The sequence below is a fragment of the Loxodonta africana genome, chromosome 5, assembly GCF_030014295.1.
Source record: "Loxodonta africana isolate mLoxAfr1 chromosome 5, mLoxAfr1.hap2, whole genome shotgun sequence".
NCBI lineage: Eukaryota > Metazoa > Chordata > Mammalia > Proboscidea > Elephantidae > Loxodonta > Loxodonta africana.
This window is the reverse complement of record NC_087346.1, coordinates 33820298-33843325: the sequence shown is the minus strand read 5'-3', so window position 1 is coordinate 33843325 and position 23028 is coordinate 33820298. Positions and strand designations below refer to the sequence as shown.

At 39.4% G+C, this 23028-nt stretch overlaps 1 protein-coding gene across 1 annotated transcript in view; it reads right to left on the bottom strand.

Annotated features, from left to right (window-relative positions):
• ARSJ (arylsulfatase family member J) overlaps positions 1-5558 on the bottom strand; it is a 101071-nt gene extending 95513 nt beyond the window's left edge. The window contains exon 1 of the mRNA XM_003410493.3: positions 3472-5558. Within this exon, the coding sequence (XP_003410541.1) occupies positions 3472-3869 (398 nt within the window). The 5' untranslated portion in view covers positions 3870-5558. The remainder of the gene's footprint in view (positions 1-3471) is intronic.
• Between the last annotated feature and the right edge of the window lie 17470 nt (positions 5559-23028).

The following is a 23028-nucleotide window of genomic DNA, read 5'->3' as shown; positions in this document are numbered from 1 at the left end:
ATTGTCTGTCCTTTCCCATAAGATCCTTGAAGGGAGGGTTTCTGTCTGGTTCACCAGTATTTCCCCAATGACACAAAAGCGTTGGGCATTAATTAGGAGCTCACTATTTTTTGCTGAATGAATGGCTTAATGAATCAAATTATTCTCTGATAAGGCCCTTTTAGCATCTTGATTTTCCAGATTAAACTGCCATCATACATTTTTTCTCAATAATATTGCCTGGAGGGGATCACTGGACCTATGACCTTATGTAGAAAAGTATGTAAATTCGTCTTAAAACAAAATAAGTTCATCAAATATTCTGATTATAACTGACACACATGACTTGGGTTGCCTCTGCATTTGTTAAAAACAATCATCGTGGTACTTCAAGAGGGATAAATGAGTAACAAAATAGTAAAAACAAAGTTCTTGTCAAACTTAAAAATCCCGTTCAGACTGTCAACCTTTCCTACTTTGAAGTCTGACTGCATAAAACTCATGTCTCAATTTTGTAGAAGCTGTAATTTTCTTTATGTATCCATTGCTACAACCTCTTTTGACAAGAAAATGTGTCATTTCTCCGACAAAAAAAATTCTTAAAAAATTGCTAAGATGAGAAAATTACTTTGAAATAAATTCATTTCAGGTAGCCAGTTTTTCAATAAAACTTTCATCTCCCCAGGCTGACTATAAATGCCTACAGTGCTGTTTCTCAAAGTCCAGTGTACAGAACCCCTGCACCACTACTCCTCTCGGAATCTGTTGCTGAGTCTATAAGATAGGGATACCAATAGCAACTACCTCATAGAATGATTGTGAGGATTAAGGAGAGAAAATGCATTATCCCAGAACACAGTAACTGCTCAATAGATGCTAGCATTCAATAATAATACTCTTAATTTATTATGAATAGTGTTCTTATCAGAATAACCTAACCTGTACATTAAACTAATACTGATTTCTAGGCTCAACCCCAGACCTGCTGAAGCTGAATCATTCATTGCGCCCATTGCATTTTACCTGGAAGTTTGAAGGATTCTTATGCACACTCGGATTTGGGAACCACTTTCTAGAGATTAGGGATTGTTTCTTGTCTGTTCCTCATGCCTCCAATGCCAAGCTTGGCACACAATGAATGCTCATTGAGAAACTGACTGATGCTCTGTATTGCCAGACTTATATCATGTATGTTATTAAAGAAATCTGGAATTTGCTATAGATTTGTACAGAGGAAGTAAATAGATTTTACACTTTGACTAGCAAAATGTAAAGAGGAGAGTAGGTTTGCTAATACCATCAAAAGCAACTTCAGCATCAATTATTTAAACTAGTTTTCTTTGTAACCTAGAGATATTGCAATATTCTCACATTTCCAATAGCTTAATTTTACCTTAAAATAATTCAGTCCATTTAGGTTTTCATGGCTTCCTTTTTTACATTATAGGATCCAGAAAGCACAGGCATTTTACTATCCCTATTTGTCCTGCTGGAAAGGACAAATGATCATATCCTCCTGGCTCCTCTACATTATTGAAACTTAGCCCAAACTAGCCCATAGCCACTTTCTTCCTGTTAGTCTGTGTTCATTCAAAAGAAAGTTATAATTCCTTCCAGCAATTTGTGTAAAAGGAAGACTGCAAGTGAAAGCATCCTCAACTGTGTAATTCAAATAGAAATTGGAATCAAACTGCAGTAGCTATGTGAACTTTTTGGTAACAAAGCAGTTTCACAACATGTTGCACTGAACAGCAAATTTTAATAGGAAAAGATGTCCTGTCATTAATGTCTGACGGCATTGAAAGTACAGGAGAGTCAGTATCTGGTCAAAGGGAAAAATCAGGAATTATTTCCAGCTTAGTTTCTCTTTTCTTTAATTAAGTCATCATAAAAATTAAGATATTAAACCCAGACAGTTTATCAGTGGAAGATAACATTTAGGAACTAAATTCTCGTTTGGTGAAAAACTTTGAACATATGCATTATTGTGAAAGATAAAGTCATATAATTTAGTCCTATGTTTTCCAATTAATGATGATAGGGGTAAATCTAAATTCTATACATTACTTGAAGAGACTGAGTAAGCGTTTACGACACATTTATTTCATGAACTAAATATACGAGTAGTTGCGATTAGACATGAATTTGACTTCCAGGCCACCACATGGACTTATTATTTTCCAGCCAACAATCTGCTCCTTTATAAGTGTCCAATACTCTTGACTTCCTTTTGCCACAATTAACCTTTAAAAGGACTCTGGACTACAGCAAAGCTTCTTTTTTTCTCTCTCTAAAGAGAAGGAAGGATGAGGTTTTTTATTTTTTTCCTTTCTGGCAGTGACGCTAAGTTCTGACAGTTTGCTAAGTAGTGGAAATCATGCTGTAAGCAAAAGTCCCTGCAAGACAGAGATTCCTACAAAATAGTCTTTATTTTTCCAGTGGATACTGGCTACTTTTACAAGATCTATTTCCAAGAACAACTTCACTGAATCAAGGTTTCCTTGCAACTGAAATCACCAGATATATAGACTAAAACCAACAAAGGCTCCTCTTCTGCCTCAGTGGTAGGTTGTCCCAGTGGTAGCTTGACCCTCAACTCCTAATTTAGGTCTGTTCCATAGGCTGAATTTGGGCATCCAAACCAGTTAGAGTAACCTATATTCTAATAGGATAGAGTAAAAACATGAAAATGTGTGAACACCTTAAGTAGAAGATTTAGCTCTTTTAGCAAAATGACAACAGTATTATGAACACTTGAGCATCCAAATCATCTTATTTTTGTTAATCAGGAAAGTTTCAGAGATGTGAGAATCAGCAGCGGAAACCTTCAAAGGAAGTTCAATTTCTGTTGAATATTTACTATTGAATTTCTTGTATTTTGAGAATTGCCTTGATAATTAAATACGGCCTTTATTTGTACTGTGTATTAATGATCCCACAAGAAAAAGTTACCTATCAAAGAGCTAAGCAGAGTCAGAATTACATTGGTCATATTTTATAATGCCTTCCATCTGTTTCCTAGGCCTCCTCTCTGTGATGACCTATCGCTTTGATAATTAAATGCTAAATTTAAGAACAAATCATGAGTCCCAGAAATATTTTGGCATTTCTTATTAGTGATGGTTGTGACATCTGAAACAAAATGTGAACATGCTCAAAAGTCAGGATAGAGTTACAACAGGAGACACTTCTGGAGATCTTTTGAGGGTGGTTGAGTGTTTGCAAGCCCTGATGGCATCATAAACTCTGAAGTCACTTCAGAGAAGACTCTGAGGGTAAGGAAAGGTAACCAGACTTTCCAGAACGTTAACAGGGTATTCATTTTAATACTCACCATGACCCAATACCTTAAATCAGTCATACATTCATTCACCCATTCATTCGCTCATTTTTTCCTCATACTTTCTGTTACTCCCTTAAATCACAGGCTGAATCTTAATTAAATGCTTAAGATTTCTCCAAGGAATAAATAAAAGATCCAGTAATACTTACTTTCCAGTAATAAACTGACTCCTAGATGGTGTGCAAATAGGCTGGACATAGTAGTTCTCCAGTTTAACTCCTTCGGCAGCGAGCTTGTCAAGAGTGGGTGTCTTTATCTCAGATCCGTGGTAACCCACATCTCTAAATCCCTGATCATCCGCTAGGATGAAAATGAGATGGGGCTGGGAGGTGGCAGTTGTGCTGGTCTCCATTCTTTCTCCAGCTTGAGCTCGCATGGCCCCTTCCTCCTCCTCCTCCAAGCCATGGCCCCAGGACAGGTAACCATAGGTGAGGAGGCTGAGGACCCAGAAGCCTGCCAGCGCTCCCATGGCTAGCATCTTTCCAGGCCAGACCCAGACCTGCGGAAGCGGCGGAGGCGGCGGCCCCGCGCAGACCCTGGGGGCCATTCACTCTGGTCCCAGCTGAAGCTCCAAGCGCAGAAGCACGCACTCCCCGCCGCGGCCGGCGCACACATGCACACAGAGGGGTAGACGGGACAGGCTGTGGAGGGTCTTCACCTGAAATGAGGTCTTGTGCCCCTCGCAGCTGTCAACACGTCCAACAACTTTAATCCTTCTCTTTTAGAAGTGATGGTCCAAGAGACGGGACTTCGGGAACCTAAGGAGGAGTCACTCTTCTCCAACAGATTTCACTTTCCTCTCTCCTTCATTCCCTAGAGCAGCTTCTACCAAAGAAGTTAATGTCTCCACTGAAGAGTTCTCCAATGAAAAAAATCAAGTAAGGAATTGAGAATCACACAGGACAGTAAGTTTCATGACCCACACGTCCTCAAAGTTGGGGGCCGAGGCTTTCTAGGGCGCGCTAGCACTGTTGGCTGCGGGATCGACGGTGCACCCAGTGGTCCACTTACCTGGAAAACACTGGGAAAGTTGAGCCGCCGCGTCTCGCTCTGGACCGGCTGTCGGATCACTTTCTCCACTTTTCCAGGGCGCTTTATTTTTCCCGGTCCATTTGAGGCGTTTGAGAATCTCCCGACACTCCTCAGGCGGCGAAGTGAGGAAAAAAAAAAAAAAAAAAAAAGCCCAGTTTCCTGATCTTCCTCTCCCGCTAACCACTCCTTTCTCTGGAACTTCGGGCAACGAGTCCTCCGGGGTCGCTGGAGGGCGTGGGGACTGAGCGGGGTCCCTGCCCCGGCAGCCAGTCCACGCCGAGCCCACTTGGTCTCCTTGCGGAGTCGGTGCACCCGGCGGAGGCGCCTGCGAGCGCGCGCGTTCTGTCAGCTAACTCACTTAGTTTTTTGGCACTTGAGACTTCTCTGCTGCCTCCTCCCCCTTTGTCCAGTGAATCACAGAACGGTCCTTTCTGCTTTAGCTGGCCCAGGAAGAGGCGGGTGGCAGCAAGGCCGGCTTAAAGGTTCGATCTTTCCTTTTTCTTTTCCGGGAGGAGCGTGCAGGAGGGAGGGAGGTTTTGCCAGAAAAAGAGAGAGAGTTAGCTGCCGGCTGCCCGAGCCCTCTGGGATCCTGGGGTGTCCTCCAGAGCTATTGCTTCCCATCCCGCCGTCTGCCCTCTCTCGTCGGTCAGCAGGAGAGGGGTAAGAACGACCGCGGCGCCAATGGAGAAGGGTGAAGCGGGTGCTTCTCTTCGTGGATCTGCACTTGGAGCCCGCTTGCTCAGGCCGAAGGCCGCGTTTGCAAACTTGTTTTAGCTCCTTGCTGGGTGGGGATCGCTGCGGATGCAGGGAGTGAGAGAAGCAACAGGAGAAGCAGCAATCAGCGCGACGTACTGTTTCCTCTTTCTTGTGGTTTTCCTTTACTAGTCCTTCTTTCCCCCCGGCCCCCTCCCCAATTTTGCCTACTTCTTTTCTCCCTGTTTTTTTTTTTTTTTTTTAAATAGTCACGGCCTACAGTTGTTCATTTCCTCTCACAATAGTTGACCTTCACAGTCTGACTTCCTCATTAGCTTCTCCTTAGAGGATGAAGATATTGAAATTGCTTACTCCTTCTTACCCTTCTCAAATTTACCCACAGGGTGTCCCCAGCCAACCCAAGAACCTGGAGAGTAGGAAGCGTTCTACATTTCACCCTCAAGAACCGCGAAGCCGGTCTGCGTTCCTGCAGGAAAGAAAAGTCGCCTCGTGGTTTCCCATCCAGTATTTCGGGAAACTTCATCACTTTTTTAAAACAATGTCTGCTTTTTCTTTTGGGTTAAGAAAACCATTGAAAAAGCTTGTCATGATTGTGAAGATAAACTTGCTTTTAATGGAATCAAAACTTTTTAAGGCCCTGCTCAAAAAAAAAAAAAAAAAAAGGAAAAGTACTTACCTCTTTATGGAGGAGGCCATCGATGCCAAGAGGCTTTGAGTTATTTATTTTTTCAAATTCATTCAACAGTTATTTATTGAATACCTACTATGGGCTGGCATGTAAAATGTCAGATTTCTCCAGTGGACTAAAGCATACGCTAGACTTCATTTACCTATTTATTTCTTTATGTTTTGGAGCTCCTTGAGTCTTCAGAGCCCTGGTGGTGTCGTAGTTCAGAGCTGCACTGCTAACCAAAAGGTCAGCAGTTTGAATCCATCAGCTGCTTCTTGGAAACGCTATGGTGCAATTCTGCTCTGTCCTCTAGGGTCACTATGAGTCGGAATCTACTCGATGGCAATGGGTTTTGATTTCTCGAGGCTTTATTATTATGGTTGTTGGTGAATGTACACCCAGCAAAACATAAACCAATTCAACAATTTCTACATGTACAATTCAGTGACGTTGACTACATTCTTCAAGTTGTGCAACTATTCTCACCCTCATTTTCTGAATGGTTCTTCCCCCATTATTAGCTATTTATTATTAATTTGTTCTGTTGCTAAAGTTCCTGTTGAGTTCCCAGGCAAAACATCTGTAAAATAGAAGCTTAACAACTTTGAAACACACAGTGGTGCTTAGTGCAATTCATGTTGCTACCATGGGTTGGGCTTCTATTAGTCTAAGCTTTTCCCTGTTGTCATTCTAATTAGTACATGGGGAGATGGTCAGTTTTAGAAGTCATGTTTGAAGAGGGGATCTTAGCAATCCTGTGAGTTAAACTGCCAGATATATAATGAGTGTACTGAATCTTGGGCAATTAAAAAGCACTCTGAGGTAGGGCACCTTCCTTCATGGGCCAGACAAGGCACTTCAGTGGAAAAGATGCAAACATACATTCAGATCAATCCAGCCACTTTTATTTAGTTAGAGGGTAGTCAGTGACATAGGATGAGAAGTGCCCATGTTGTTATGCCACAAGAAAAGGCCTTTCAGTTTAGATTTCAAGCAAGAGTAAGAAAAAAAAAATAATGTCAACATTTATTGAATACTTACAGTGGTCTATATACCAAGATATACATCCATCCATACATGTATAAGTATAGATAGATAGATAGGTAAGCTGAATATGTATATATGTATTAAAAAAAAAAACCCTGTAGCCATCGAGTCGATTCTGATTCATAGCAACCCTATGAGTAGAACTGCCCCATAGGGTTTCCAGGGAGCAGCTGGTGGATTCAAACTGTAGACCTTTTGGTTAGCAGCTGAGCTCTTAACTACTGTACCACCAGGGCTCATATGTGTATATATATATATATATATATATTCCATTATAATAGTGCTTTCTAAAGTTTATCTCCTTTCCTTCTACACTAACATTATGAGAGTTGCTTTATAGCGCTTATGTAGTCTTTTTTGCAGGGAGTTTAGAAATCTATCTGGCTTCAAAGCCCATGCTTCCCACAAACAGGCTTTAAAACCTTTCCCAGTGACACAGCACAGAGAGAATGCAGCTGCCAGAGTTAGAGCATGCTAATCCCCACAGAAGGCATGCAGACTCACCACACTCAGGCTAGAAGGACAGAACTCTGGCCCTAAAAAGCCATTTGTGGAGTCAATAGGACTAACACTAAGGAAAACTAAGAACTATTTACAGTTAGTAATAGCCCAGAAACAAGAATGGTCATGCCACGGTAGACCAAATGAGATGTGACTCAAAGAGGAAAATCAAAGTCAGCTCGGTGCCTTCCCCACAGTGGGAAGGGGTAAGGGTCATTTCCACATCCGTATGTAAGACACGGAGAGTGAAGTCAGAGGCTTTTGCATGCCCTATGCTTCATTGTATATATAGTGATATTGTAAGTACATAAACTTTGAATTTCTCATTAGAGGATTGTGTTTCATGAACTCTAAGCAATAGTTGTAACATCCCATAAAGTCCCAACTTAAAGACCCCCCTCCCCCGTAACTACCCTGTAAGCTTCCCTTACAGATTCCTGTCTTAGGTTTGTTTCAGCTTGGATAAGTTACACATTACAAAGACACTCTTCTAGCTATGGAATGTTGTTGTTAGGTGGCATCGAGTTGATTTTGGCTCATAGCGTACAACTGCCCCTTAGGGTTTCATAGGCTACAATCTTTACGGGAGCAGATTTCCAGGTCTTTTCTCCTGAGGAGTCACTGACGGGTTTGAACCTTGACCATTTGGTAATCAGTCTAGCATTTAAGCATTGTGCCACCAGCCTCCTATAGTTACATACAAATTAAAGGTACTGTTTGATTCAGTAAAAAAAAAAAAAAAAATGAGAAAAACAGAATTGCTTAGAGATGAAATCAGTATATACTGAAGTCCTCTTTGAAGCTAAATCAGGAGGTGGGACTAAAAGCTATCCCTTAAAGGATGATTGAAACTTGGAAAGGAGGAGAGGAAGTTAAAGGAAGGACATTTCAGATCAAAGAAAAGACCAACTGGTTGAAATTACATTAGAATTGGAACACTATGGGATATAATTTTAGAAAGTTCAGGTGACACCAGCTATTGAGGGGCTTTAAAAAGGCATGAAGAACTAGGACTTGATCCTGGGGCATTAGGTGTAATGATATTCTTTGAGTAGGGTATACCATGATGAAATATTTTAGTAAATCATATATTAAAGTCATTTCTGAGCTGCATTCAAGGGTATGGAGGCTACATGTGAGCTGCTACAGTCTGTAAAAATTTGAAGAGTTGTAATTTTACCTTGAGAGCATTGAGTTTATTGAAAGTTTTTGAGGGAAGCAAGGCCTGATGAAAAATAGAGTAAAATACATCCTAGGGCATTTGCAAGGGAAGATTTGAAGGAGTAAAGAAAAGAATCAGACAATGCCATAGTGTATAAAATTTCTACAGCCAATACATTCTTTAGGTTAAAGAACTATGCTGTGGTTATGTTATCTGAGGGGGAAGGAGAATTCATTAAAATCAGGCAAATCTACTGCAAAAGACCTCCTTAAAGTGTTAAAAAGCAAAGTTGTCACTTCGAGGACTAATGCGCCCTGACCCAAGCCATGGTCTTTTCAACTGCCTCATATACATGCAAAAGCTACATAATTGATAAGGAAGACCAAAGAAGAATTGATGCATTTGAATAATGCTGTTGGTGAAGAACATTGAATATACCATGGACTGCCAAAAGAATGAACAAATCTGTCTTAGAGGAAGTACAGTCAGAATGTTCTGGAAGTGAGGATGGTGAGACTGTCTTGCTTACTTTGGACATCTTATCAGAGAGGACCAGTCTCTGGAGAAGAACATCATGCTTGGTAAAGTAGAAGATCAGTGAAAGAGGGAGACTTTCAACGAAATGGATTGACACAGTGACTACAACAGTGGGCTCAAACATAGCAATGATTGTGAGGATGGCACAGGACTGGGCAACATTTAGCTCTGTTCCAGTTCATAAGGTTGCTATGAGCTGGAATGGATGCACAGGTACCTAACAACAACAGTAACAACAAATATATATGTATAATCACATACATATACATAATTTTTAATTATATGAAGGTTAATTGTAAGCCTAAACTCAAAAATGGAATAATTATTTCCAATGATATAGCAGGCAAAGAGTTTATATGTTTTCCATATATGGAGTTCATTCAAATTTATAAGAAAAGTCACATGATCATCAATAATAAATATGTAAAGAAGCTGTACAAATACTTAACCCAAGGTAAATGTATCAAAAGAAAGTAGAAATATTTAATGAAAGGAAGTTCACAAGCTTATGCTACATTTGTATACTATTAATTTAGAAAAAGGATTGGTATATGGTATGCAATTTTGGTGAGATCAGGATGAAATTGGAACTCTAGCAAGAGCATTGGTTTGATATATCACACCCCTTTTTAGAAAATAGCATGGCAATACATATCATGAACCATACAAATATCTATAGACATTCATTCAGTAATATCATTCTTTGACATTTATCCTTAGAAAATAATTCAATAGAAGAAAAAGGGATATATGCCTGCAGATGGTCATGAGAGAGGCATCTATAATAGAAAACATTAGAATAGCCTAAATATTAATTTATAGGAAAATGGATTAAGTAACTTGATGCAATACTATAACCATTAGACATAATTATGAATATCATAAAGAAACAAAAAATGTCTATAATGCCATGCATAGTAAAAATAAAAATGCAAAATGCTTTATAGATAAGAATTATAACTATATAAAAATATATACATACAAGTGATACAGGAGATAAATGCATGCTTATCTTATGATTGGTTTAAACTAGTAAGTTTGAGTAACTGGGCAGAGATAGTGTTAAATTGAATAAAGGACGAAAAGAAAACATAAAGAAGAAAGAACAAAAATGGAGGAAGCCAAGTCTACTTGACAGGCCACAGAGAGGAGGGAAGCCTCAGAGTTCTGGTCAGATAGATGTGCTTTCAGGTTCTGGATCCTCCCTTTATCTCCTTGTGATTTAGGGCAATTCACTTAACTTTTCTGAGCTTCAGTGCCATCAAGTAAAAATAAAGAGTCTGATGAATTCCAGCTCTAAAATTATATCCTTTGTTTCCTTCTTACATTCCTCTTCTTTCTCTTTAGTAAGAGAGAATGCAGAGCTTCTAGGGCAGAAACCAGGTGGTCAACAGCTGCATTGATGAAGTCAGAGAGATTTCAAACAGAAGTCAACTAGAGAAATTTGTGTCTTTGAAACACTACTACTCCACCTTCTCATGGTTAAATTCACTCCATGTTCACATACCTTGTTTTATTAAAAAAAAAAAAAATCTCAAATTTTGCAACTATAACACTCCTTTCCTTATTTGAAAAATAAAAGAATTATAGAAGACTAGGATTTAGTTCTACTATTTTACCACAAGCTCTTTGAATTTGAGTTTTTCTCAAATACCTTTTATATCTACTTTACAGGGTTGCTATAAGAATCAAATTGAGATAGCATACATGAAAATGTTTTGTAACCATCAAGCAACACAATCTCCTAGTCTCTCTCCATTTCTCTGATTTCAAAAGATCTCTTGCTGATGGGGACTCCTGAGCCTCAGTAATTGAATGACTCAGTTTTGCTCTACAAAGAGTGGGTAGAAATTTAAACTTAAGTTAGCGGTTATGGAATAGTTCAGTTAACTTACCATATAAACTAAAAGTTATTGGTACTGAGAAGTCCACAACCAGTTAATGCCAACCTGCAGTGAAAGATCATTTCAGAATCATAGCTTTCTAGTGTAATGTAGTCATCCTGGCCAGGTCCACCCCTAACACTACAGGATTTATGCCAAAAATAAAAATGGAATCCTATCTGTCATACATCTAAATATCTAACAATTATAAATCAAGCTAATGAATTGTTAAAAAAAAAAAAAAAAAGGCTTCCATCCTCCAATCCTCTACAACGAATTCCTCCTTCTGACTCCTGTTTGAAATATGACCTCATAAAAGTAGCTGTTGTCCAACTGGTTTCTGCCCTAGAAATCCTGCATTCTCTTTTATTAAAGAGAGAGAAAAGGAATTAAGAAGGAAACAAAGGATACAATTTTGGAGGTGGAAAGTATACCAACTACGAAAATGATCCAAAAGTCTGATTCAAGATTAGAATTCCCAGACTTGTCACAGTTCCATATTATAAATTGGTGGTTTGTGTTGAGCAGCCCCTGGCTCCCAGCCCATGGCTCACTCCATTCTCTTTCTACCCCTACTCCTGCACCACATGGGCCTTCGATACATGTATGCGGACACCCCAGACCACATGTCCAAATTGTCCTCAGCTCCCTAAGATAGCCATCTCCTGTTCTCTGCTTGATCCAGAGGGGAGATAATGGCTGTGTTGTCCATCCTTAGGAAGACAGATGAGGGAAAGAGATCTGTACATGGAACTCTGGGGTCAGAGGTATTAAAAATGTAATCTAGAAGGATGTATGTAGTCTCTGGGTAGAACAGTTCTCTTCTGGAGGAGGGACTGGAAGAGGGACAGAGTGTAGCCCTCTATATGGTGGGGTCCGGGGCAAGTGCTCCTTTTGCCCAGGCTTCTTAAATTCTCAACCCCTTTAGTTACCCTACCTCCTACTTAGCTCCTCTTTAGCCACACTCAGGCTCAGGTTCACTTTGGGCCTCCTAATTCCTCAAAACTGAAAACCTTTGTGGATGACCTCCCTCTACTTTCATTTCTACCAAAAATACTGTTATTCATTATCATTCTCCCAGTAGATGACCATTTCCTTTATTAACTTGTATAGGCAGGCCCTTCTACTATTCTCCAACCCAGCTCAGCCACATCCTTCCCACACTCTCTCAATCAATTTCCGAGATATTCCCATTACCACTGACTCAACTCTGACTCATAGTGACCTTGTAGGGCAGAGTAGAACTGCCCCATTGAGTTTCCAAGGAGCGCCTACTGGATTCAAGCTGTGGACATTTTGGTTAGGAACCGTAGCACTTAGGAACTAAGCCACCAGGGTTTCCAAGATATACTGGTGTCTTTTCCTCTTTGTTCTTTCCTTATTCTTACCTTGCCATTCATTCTACTGCCACCTACTGAAGGTCTACCTTAGCTCCATTCTCCAGTCATTGTTCTAGACATTGGAGATGCATACAAGAGGGCATAAGATAGGCATGATCTATGCCTCTATAAAGCTTAGTTCACTGGTAGGATTGATATTGGATGATTAGTTATAGTTATGATGAGTGCTATTAAAGTGATGTATATGTGTGAGAGTTCCAAAATTGAGGCACTTATCTCTGTCAAAGTGACTGACTGCCTGGGTCTAAGCCCCAACTCCATTTTAGCCTTTGCCTCCTCCTCACCAACTGTTAACCTTTGGGCAGAATTAATCTTTTTTTTTTAAGTGTACTTTAGATGAAGGTTTACAGACCAAACTAGTTTCTCATCAAACAGTCAGTACACACATTATTCTATGACATTGGTTAATGACCTCACAACATGTCAACACTCCCCCCTCTCAACCCTAGGTTCCCCATTACTGGCTTTCCAGTTCCCTCCTGGCTTCTAGTCCCTGCCCCAGGGCTGGTGTGCCTCTTCAATCTTGCTTTGTTCCATGGGCCTGTTCAATTTTTGGCTGAAGGATGAACTTCAGGAGTAACGTCATTACTGAGCTGAAAGGGTGTCTGGGGGCCATACTCTCAGGGTTTCTCCAGTCTCTGTCAGGCTAGCAAGTCTGGTCTTTCTTTTTGAGTCAGAATTTTGATCTACATTTTTCTCCAGCTCTTTTTGGGATCCTCTATTGTGATTCCTATCAGAGCAGTTAGTTGTGGGAGCCAGGTACCATCTCATTGTTCAGGACTCAGTCTGGTGGAGGCTGTGGTAGATGTGGTCCACATGTGTGCAGTATCTTTCCCTTGTATCTTTAGTTTTCTTCATTCTTCCTAGCTCTCGAAGGGGTGAGACCAATGGAGTATCCTAGATCGGTGCTCACAGGCTTTTAAGACCCCAGAGGCTACTCACTGAAGTAGAATGTAGAACATATTCTTTGTAAACTATGTTATGCCAACTGAGCTAGATATTCCCCAAGATCGTGGTCCCCATAGCCCTCAGCCCAGCACTTTGGTCCCTCAGGGAGTTTGGATGTGCCTATGGAGCTACTGTGACCTTGCCTTGTACAGGTTGTGCTGACTTCCCCAGTATTGTGTACCGTCTTACCCGTCACCAAAGTTTCCATTTATCTGTATTAAGTGTTTTTCCATCCCCATCCCTCCCCTCCCTTGTAACCATCAAAGATTGTTTCTTTTTGTATGTAAACCTTTTCATGAGTATTTACGGTAGTGTTCTCATACAATATTTGTCCTTTTGTGATTGACTTATTTCACGCAGCATAATGCCCTCCAGATTCATCCATGTTATGAGATGTTTCACAGATTCATTTTTGTTCTTCATCATTGCGTAATACTCCATTGTGTGTATGTACCAGTTTGTTTGCCCATTCATCTATTGATGGGCATCTAGGTTGTTTCCATCTTTTTGCTATCCTGAACAATTCTGCAATGAACATGGGTGTGCATATGTCTGTCAGTGTGATGACTCTTATTTCTCTAGGATACATTCCTAGGAGTGGGATTGCTGGATCATATGGTATTTCTATTTTTAGCTTTCTAGGGAAGCACCATATTGTTTTCCAAAATGATTGTATCATTTTGCATTCCCGCCAGCAGTGCATAAAAGTTCTGATCTCCCCGCAACCTCTCCAACATCTGCTATTTCCTGTTTTATTGATTCGTGCCAGTAAAAGCAGACTTAATCTTGAAACTAAGAAAATGTTTTTCTCTGAAGTTAAGCTACAGATGTGGAAACGATGTCTCCAAAGGGAGAGTCTTGAAGTAAGCACCTTATCAGAAATCTCCTGAGCAAGCAACTCTCTGGGAATGTTTGCTAAAAATGCTATCTTAGTGGAATATTCTCAGAAAGGAGTGTTACCACCCTGTAAACTACCCGTTTAATCACAAACTTCAGCAATTATCTAATGTAACCAATGTAAGCCACATACACACTTTAAACCAACCCCTATCTGTATGCCCACACCCCCTTCGAGCTATCCTACCTTCTGCCTCCTTACACCACTGAGCACCAATAAGAATTTTTGCATTATGAATTCCTGATTTATGCATATAAACATGTCTTTGTAATCTTTCCACCTTGAAGTGTTCTAGTTTCACTTGTGAACTGAATGTTTCTCCCAGGTCCAAACTGTATTGAACCTTCAATACATCTCTTTGCTTATTTTAAGAGAGCATGGGTTTTTACTCTTCAGCATGTATTCTTTGTAGTTCTATGAGACTGTTTAAAAAAACCTAATGTAGGAGCAACTCCACCTGAGATGTAAGTAAACACCTTGATTTATTTTCTTTGCTTTGGCTTCTATGCTGCTGAGTATTGTTGAGTTCAGGCTATTCAATTTCATCTGTGTATTCCCTGCTGTTTAGTTATAGCTTTAACCGTTTTGAATTGATTAATTCTTAAATTTCTCCGTAGTATCAAATGCTGTCCTTTGCACTGTTTTTAAGCCCTTACCCATTTCTGTTGACTCTCACTCCCTAAAGATGATCTAACATCCTACTTACTTTAAAGGTTGTGGGCAAGCTGCTTAATGCTCTATAAGCTTCATTTTTTTTTTTTAATTTGTAAAATAGAAGTGACAATTCTTACCACATAGGACTACTAAGAAAATCATAAATGTGATAATGCATGTACTAAGGCCCAGAGAAGCTAAACACAGTTGTTTCTGATGTGCTTGTCAAATGTTGATGGTAATTACTGTTGAGAAGATGTAAAGAGGAACCAAATTCTTATACGAACTTCCTATAAAAAGTATAGGAATTTAGTGCTGATTGTGCATTTAGTTTTAAGGAAGATATTAGATTCAAATAGAAGATATTTCTAGGATTTTGGAGGATGATAAAAATTGAAATTGAAGCTAATAATAAACTTCAGTTATCAGTACAGATTAGCCCTCTGAAATCTATCCTAAGTGATGATTCGTTATTGTTTTGCTGATGAGATTACTGGGCTTCATAAATCCTTAGAGAAGTGACAATATACTTGGGTTGTCAAAATCAGTTTTGAAGTTTAACAAAAAATTTTTTGCCAATAATAATACAACATCTATAAAGAATTTTCCTATTTTCTTAAATATTGATAGACTCAGTCCTATAACTTGCATTCAGATACACTTTCCTGAGTGGGAGAGAAAAGGGTGCAATAATAACCCTAGGTATTCCCATGGAAGAAGAAATTGTATAAATGTGAATAATTACGGGAAAAAGGTAGAGAAATAACGTGTGAGAGACACTGGGGTTCTCACAGTAGGTTAAGGTCTCTCCCATACCATACTAGGGGTAAAGGAAGACTAGAATGTAATCAATGTAAAATAGGTTGTGATGTGTAGTTAATTGCATCTGTATGTGGTAATCTCATGCCAGAAAGATACGACCAAATGTAATAGAAAGCACACAACAGACCTAGGTTTTTCACTTCACACTTGATAGTCTCAACTTCTGTTTATGCCTGCCTAGGTGAAATATCTCCTAAGAATTCCAAACTCTATTTGACTTGACTCCTTTTTTACTACTTGACCTTTTATTATTATTCACATTACAAGGAAAACTGAAAGCAGCTACTTTCAATACCAAATGAAACCTGCCTGGCTACTGAAAAGATACATCTACTTCAAAATAGTAAATATATGTTCTAATTTTTTAATCATTTTCTTGTAATTTTGGTTAGTGTAATATGCTTAAATGTAAATGTAAATTGCTTACCTGGTCACCCTTGGATGAATTGAAAAATAGAGCTAGAGCTTCTGAACCTATAACATGGAGAATAGTATCTTGAATCCATGTCGATATTATTGACTCTATAAATTTAGAATAAGCAGTCAAGTTTTGAGTTTACCTCTAAAATTGCTTCTTATAAAACTATATTATTTGTTGATGCTAAGAGGACAAGAAAAGGTGTGTGTCAGGGTTGAAACCTTTCTCCATATTTATTCAATCTGTATGTTGAGCAAACAATCTTAGAAGCTCGACTATATGAAGAACGAGGCATCAGGATTGGAGGAAGACTCATTAACAACCTGCAATACGCAGATGACACAACCTAGCTTGCTGAAAGTGAAAAGAACTAGAAGCAATTACTGATGAAAATCAAAGACTACAGCTGTCAGTATGGATTACATCTTAACACAAAGAAAACAAAAAATCCTCACAACTGGACCAATAAGCAACATCATGATAAATGGAGAAAACATTGATGTTGTCAAGGATTTCATTTTATTTGGATCTGCAATCAATGCCCATGGAGGCAGCAGTAAAGAAATCTAATGACGAAGCGTTATTCACAAAAGCAAAAAGATGGAAGCAACCTAAGTGCCCATCAACAGACGAATGGATAAAGAAACTATGATACATATACATGATGGAAACCCTGGTGGTGTAGTGGTTAAGTGCTACGGCTGCTAACCAAAGGGTCAGCAGTTTGAATCCACCAGGTGCTCCTTGGAAACTCTATAGGGCAGTTCTACCCTGTCCTATAGAGTCGCTATGAGTCAGGTTTATACATGATGGAATACTACGCAATGGTAAAGAACAAAGGTACATCTGTGAAACATCTCACAATATGGATGAATCTGGAAGGCATTATGCTAAGGAAAATAGGTCAACCACAAAAGGACAAAGATTGTATGAGACTACTATTATAAAAACTCATGAAAAGGTTTACACACAAAAAGAAATAATCTTTGATGGTTACGAGAGAGGGGAAGTGTGAGGAGAGAAAAACACTAAATAAACAATGAGTAAGTGGTAACTTTGGTGACGGGTAAGAAAGTACACAATGCTGGGGAAGCCAGTACAACTTGACCAAGGCAGGGTCATGGAGGCTTCATAGACACATCCAAACTCCCGGAGGGATCGAATGGCTGGGGACCATGATGTTGGGTGACATCTAGCTCAACTGGCATAACATAGTTCATAAAGAAAATGTTCTACATCCTACTTTGGTGAGTAGCGTCTGGGATCTTGAAAGCCTATGAACAGCCATCTAAGATTTTCCACTGGTTGCACCCCGTCTGGAGCAAGGGAGTATGAAGAAAGCCAAATGACAAGGGAAAGATTAGTCCAAAGGACTCAGGGACTGCAACTACCATAGCCTTCACCAGACTGAGTCTAGCACAACTAGATGTTGCCTGGCTAGTACCGCCAACTGCTCTGAAAGGCCTGGAGAAACCCTGAGAGTTTGGCCCCTGCATACCCTTTTAACTCAGTACTGAAGTCACTCCTGAGGCTCGCCATTCAGCCAAAGATTAGACAGGCCCACAAAACAAAATGAGACTAAATGGGCACACCAGTCCAGGAGTAAGGACGAGAAGGCTGGAAAAGACAGCAAAACTGAAAATGGAGAGCCCAGGGTCAAGAAGAGGAGAGTGTTGAGACATCCTGGGGTTAGCAACCAATGTCACAAAGCAATATGTGTATTATTTGTATAACGAGGAACTAATTTGTTCTGTAAAACGTCATCTAAAGCACAATAAAAAAAGAAAAGAAAACAAAATCAAACAACGTACTGCATTGGGCAAATCTACTGCAAAGACCTCTTCAACGTGCTGAAAAGCAAACATGTCACCTTGATGACTAAAGTGCACTTGACCCAAGCCATGGGGTTTTCAATCACCTCTTCACATGCTAAAGCTGGGCAATGAATAAGGAAGACTAAAGAAGAATTGATGCCTTTAAATTATGGTGTTGGTGAAGAATATTTAATACACCATGGACTACCAGAAGAAAAAACAAATCTGTCTTGAAAAAAGTATGGCTGGAATGCTCCTTAGAACAGAGAATGGCAAGACTTTGTCTCACATATTTTGGAGGGAGGGTTCAGTTCCTGGAGAAGGACATCATGCTTGGTAAAGTAGAAATCCAAAACAGAAAACTCACTGCCATCAAGGCGATTTTACTCATAGTGACCCTGTAGGACAGAGTACAGCTGCCCCCTAGGAGGGAGCAGCTAGTGGATTTGAACTACCAACCTTTGCCAACCTTTTGGTTAGCAGCCAAGCTCTTAACCACCTCGCCACCAGGGCTTCTGGTAAAGTAGAGGGTCAGTGAAAAAGAGGAAGACCTTCAAAGAGAACGATACACACACACAGTGGCTGTTAGCAATAGGCTCAAGCATAGCAACGATTGTGAGGATGCCACAGGACTGGGTAGTGTTCTGTTCTGTTGTACATAGGGTGCTAAGAGTCAGAACCAACTTGATGGCACATAACGACAACAACAAGAAAAGGAGAAGAAGAGGAAAAGGAGAAGTAGGGGGAAAGAGAAGGAAAACTGAAAGAAGTAGAGTTCCTAAGTCCATAATACTCCATATGTAATTTAAAACATTATGACTTTATACCACTACAAGTGCAGAGATATCCAACTAAGTTCGAATTTACCCATTATAGCTTCTTTTATGCTTCTTTGAAACTTCATATATCAAAATGTTCATTTCCCCCCAGTGTTCGTCTTTTGCTTTGTTTTTGCTTCTCAGACCATGATTACTTAGCCTGCTGTGCAAATTGGTCATGAATTCTTCCCATTTTCATATTCTGCCCTTTGTAAAATGACTTTGTAGTTCCTCCCATCAAGAAGTGGAATCTATTTCTCCCCTGCTTGAATCTGGGCTTGGCCACAAGACTTGCTTTGGCCAATGGGACATGAGCAAACTTGATACAAGCAGAAACTTGAAAAATGCTTGTACTTGGGGCTCACCTTTTCACTTTCTCTATTTTTTGCAATCCTGAGATCAGTGTGGGTAGAAACCAGGGCTAGGCTACTGGAGCCTGAGAGATCACAAGAAGCAGAGATGAGTCATCCCTGCTGAGCTTCACTAGACAGAACCAGCCTTCTAATTGCCTAACGTGTGAATGAGGCCATCCTAGACCTTCAACATCAGCTGAGCCACCAACTGACTACAGATGTCAAACTAAAGAATTGTCCAGCTTACTCACAAAATCATAAGCAAATAAAATGGCTGTTGTTTTGTGATAATCATTTTGGATGTAGTTTATTATGTAGCAACAGTCGCGAGACATTTGGTTCTGCCTGTACTCAGGCTATGGTACAAGGCCTGACAACAAGGATGAACACTGATGAAGGATCTTCCTGAAGGATGGTCATTCCAAAGGGAAAATGGAAAGACTAACAGGGTCTGATTCCAGAGGGTGGGATGGTTTCTTAGAAAGGAGGTGCAAAACTAGAAAGACTTCTAAAATGATAGAAAGATCACATCTAGAAAAAAGCCTCCTGGGAACAGAAATTATGAACCTGATAGATTTGGTAGAAAGTTTATTCTGACCTTAACCTTTGTAATGTAGCAAAAGGTCCTTTTTGAAAGAGATAACTTAAATATGGGAGTCTCCACACATCTGGCACATAGTGAGTAATCGGTAAACATTTGTGGACAAGAAGTGAATTCAATAGATGCTTTTCTGTTAGGCTATTTTAAAATTAGTACTAGCATACTGTCCAGTATGTCCATTAAAAAAAATAGGTTTGATTATTTTTATTATCTCATTTTATTATATTACATGTATTATATATCATATGGACTTTCTGAGTGGCACAACTCATTGACATACTCTGCTGCTAAGCAAAAGACGGAGGTTCGAGTCCACCCAGTCACTCCTCAGAGAAAAGACCTGGTGATCTGTCTACTTCAGAGGAGTCAGCCAATGAAAACCTCATGGAACGTAGCTGCTTTGACACACACAGAGTAGCCCCATGAATTAGAATCAACTAGTTTACTGGTTTGTATATTTTATATATATTATTATGTATATAGTATCATTTTTCTGATATCTCTCTTCAAGGAAATTCAAATGATTATATAACCCTTTCTGCCTCAGAGGCTGCTGATTGGGCATAGAGAGTGAGGTGAAGTTGTAAGAGCGTCGTGTACAGTACCTGGCAGGAGGTAGAAATGCCCACAGTAACTCTCACTATTATTGAATGGCTTACTTGGTGCCAGGCACTGTTCTTTGTGCTGTGCGTGTATTGACATATTTAATCCCTGCATCAGCACTACGGGTGGGTAGCATCTTTATCTCTATTTTATAATTAGGGACGCAGAGACAGAGGGCGGCTAAGTAATTACATGGGTAATGTATTGGAACAGGGATTGCAACACAGTCAGTCTGCTCCAAAGCAGCACCTCTCTATAACCAACAATTTTTTAGCTTTCTTATTTCAGGAATTTTGCTAAGGTTTTTACATGTAAAAATCAAGTTATGTAATTCTCATAATTTCTCTGTAAGGTACTTGCTACTTGCATTTTATAGCAAGTGCTCAAAAAGTGCTACCTTTATGTCCCTCTCCTCTCTTCATCCCCTTCCTGTTTCCGTCACCTCTGCTCCTGGTTCTGCAGGGACTGGCGGAGGACCCGTCGGCCAGTTGTGCCCAGTCTCATTCTTTGCCCTCTCATCTGAGCTGAGTGGCACCATTCTACGTGGTGTCTGGCTTAGGCCTGAGGAGCTTTCCTGACATAGCCTATCCCTCTTGGCAGCCTACAGGCTCAGCCAGGGCTTGTTGGAACATATTTACGTAACATGGAGAAGACTCTGCCCAGACTCATTAAACCTGGAAACAGCTGGTAACTATTACCATGTATCTACTTCACAGATAAGTAAAGGGAGGCTTTGAGTTGTTACTTGACTTTCTCAAGGTCACATAGCAAATCCGTGACTAAGGTGGCAATAACAGTGCAGGGCTCTTTCTTCTGGTTCCATGGTTTCTTTTTTCGTTACGTTATGCCACACTTTATTGTTATTTTCTAAGTGCCTGTCTTCCTTCTTGTTTACAAATTGAACACCAGAAAATTTCAATTTAGGAAGAAGTTAACGACGAAGCATTCTATAAGTAAATAATTAATGAAGTCAACTCTTATACTAAGTTATTCAGGTGGAATTTAATTTTCAGAAAAGGAGTTGAGTTGGCAATGAACATACTCTCTGGTTATGATGAAAGTTTTGGGCAGTACCCCTCCTTCCTTTCTTTTCTGCTAATCTCACCCCCTGCCCCCCAACTCCAGCATCTTAGGAAGCATTTGATTTTAAGTCACTGGGCTGACTGAAGCAATAAAAACAGCTTTTGGCAACACTAAAACAAATGCAGATGTCTTGAGAGTGTCTTTTGTCCAAAATGGAGCATGTTAATTTTTCTGATAAGGCTCTAAAAAAAAATACTTTTAACAAAGCATTTTGTACTTTAAAAAGTGTTGTTGGTCAGATTTTCTTATTAACATAATCCCATAAGGAATATGTTGGGCATTTAACATTACTATAATTTAACATTATTATAAACCAAAAACCAAACCCACTGCCCTCAAGTCGATTCCAACTCATAGTGACCCTATAGGACAGAGTAGAACTGCCCCATAGAGTTTCCAAGGAGTGCCTGGTGGACTTGAACTGCTGACCTTTTGGTTAGCAGCTGTAGCACTTAACCACTACGCCACGAGGGTTTCCAACATTACTACAATTAATATAATTTCCTTTTGATATCAAAGATACGGCTCATAAAACTAAGGTTTTACAGGATATATTTTCTCTCGTGTTTATCTTGTGTCCACTTGCACAATAAATAAGAAAACAGATTTGCTGCGGATGTTTCTACTAGTATATTGAGTATTCTGAGCCATAAAATCTGACTTTAGTTTAATAAAAAATGTCCACCCTTAGAAACCCATGCGAATAAACCGAATGTATTTATTCTGCTCAAGTTTAATGCCACGTGGGAACAAGTTTTGTAACATTCATAAATTTCTGTTTTGTATGAATTAATTAAAGAAATCTGTACTTCCTTTATAATGACATGTTAACAGTTTCAGGGAAAATTTACATGGAAATTCACATTTAATCTTATAGTCACTCTTTGTGGAACCAGTCAATTATTATATATGTATTTGGATTCATTATAAAATAATCAATAATCACATGTGTACAGCTAGTGTGATGAGAGCTTGTCAAGGGCATAAACTGGTAGCAGAAAATAATTCTGATTTTGGTTTAAGAGTACTTTCTCCCATTGCTGTAAACTTTGATGATATTTGGAATAAAAGAATTTCTTGCTCATATTCACCTTGTGAAGTAATAAAAGGTCAAAGCTCAAGGGAAGGAAGTAAATTCTATATAACAGCTAGAAACATGCCTAATTTAAGACTGGATAGGGAATGGTAATCAAACAGTGGTGCTTTAAATATTTCTTAATAGAAAAAAATGGGGTAAGGAATACTGGAAGAATAATGAGATATTTAAGGAGACTTATGCATACAAATATAAATAAAAATATAGATAAATAGACAGGTAAAAAGATAAAAATGCAAGCATTTCATTATAGATTTTGAAGTAGATTTTATTTAAAGTCACTTTCAGTAAAAAGGTAACATTTCCCTTACTATTCTATTTAACGGAAACCCGGATGGCATAGTGGTTAAGTGCTACGGCTGCTAACCAAAGGGTCAGCAGTTCAAATCCGCCAGGTGCTCCTTGGAAACTCTATGGGGCAGTTCTATTCTGTCCTACAGGGTTGCTATGAGTCGGAATGTACTCGACAGCACTGGGTATTCTATTTAACATTTCTGTATATTATGTCTATTAGCTGAGCTTATTGTCAATGTTGTTTTCTATTTAACTATAGAAACCTATTATGAAGAGATAAATTTTGTGCTGTGATTTCTTTGAAGGATCCATGTTGTTAACATAATACTTTGATTCAGAAATAACAAACAACTAGTTG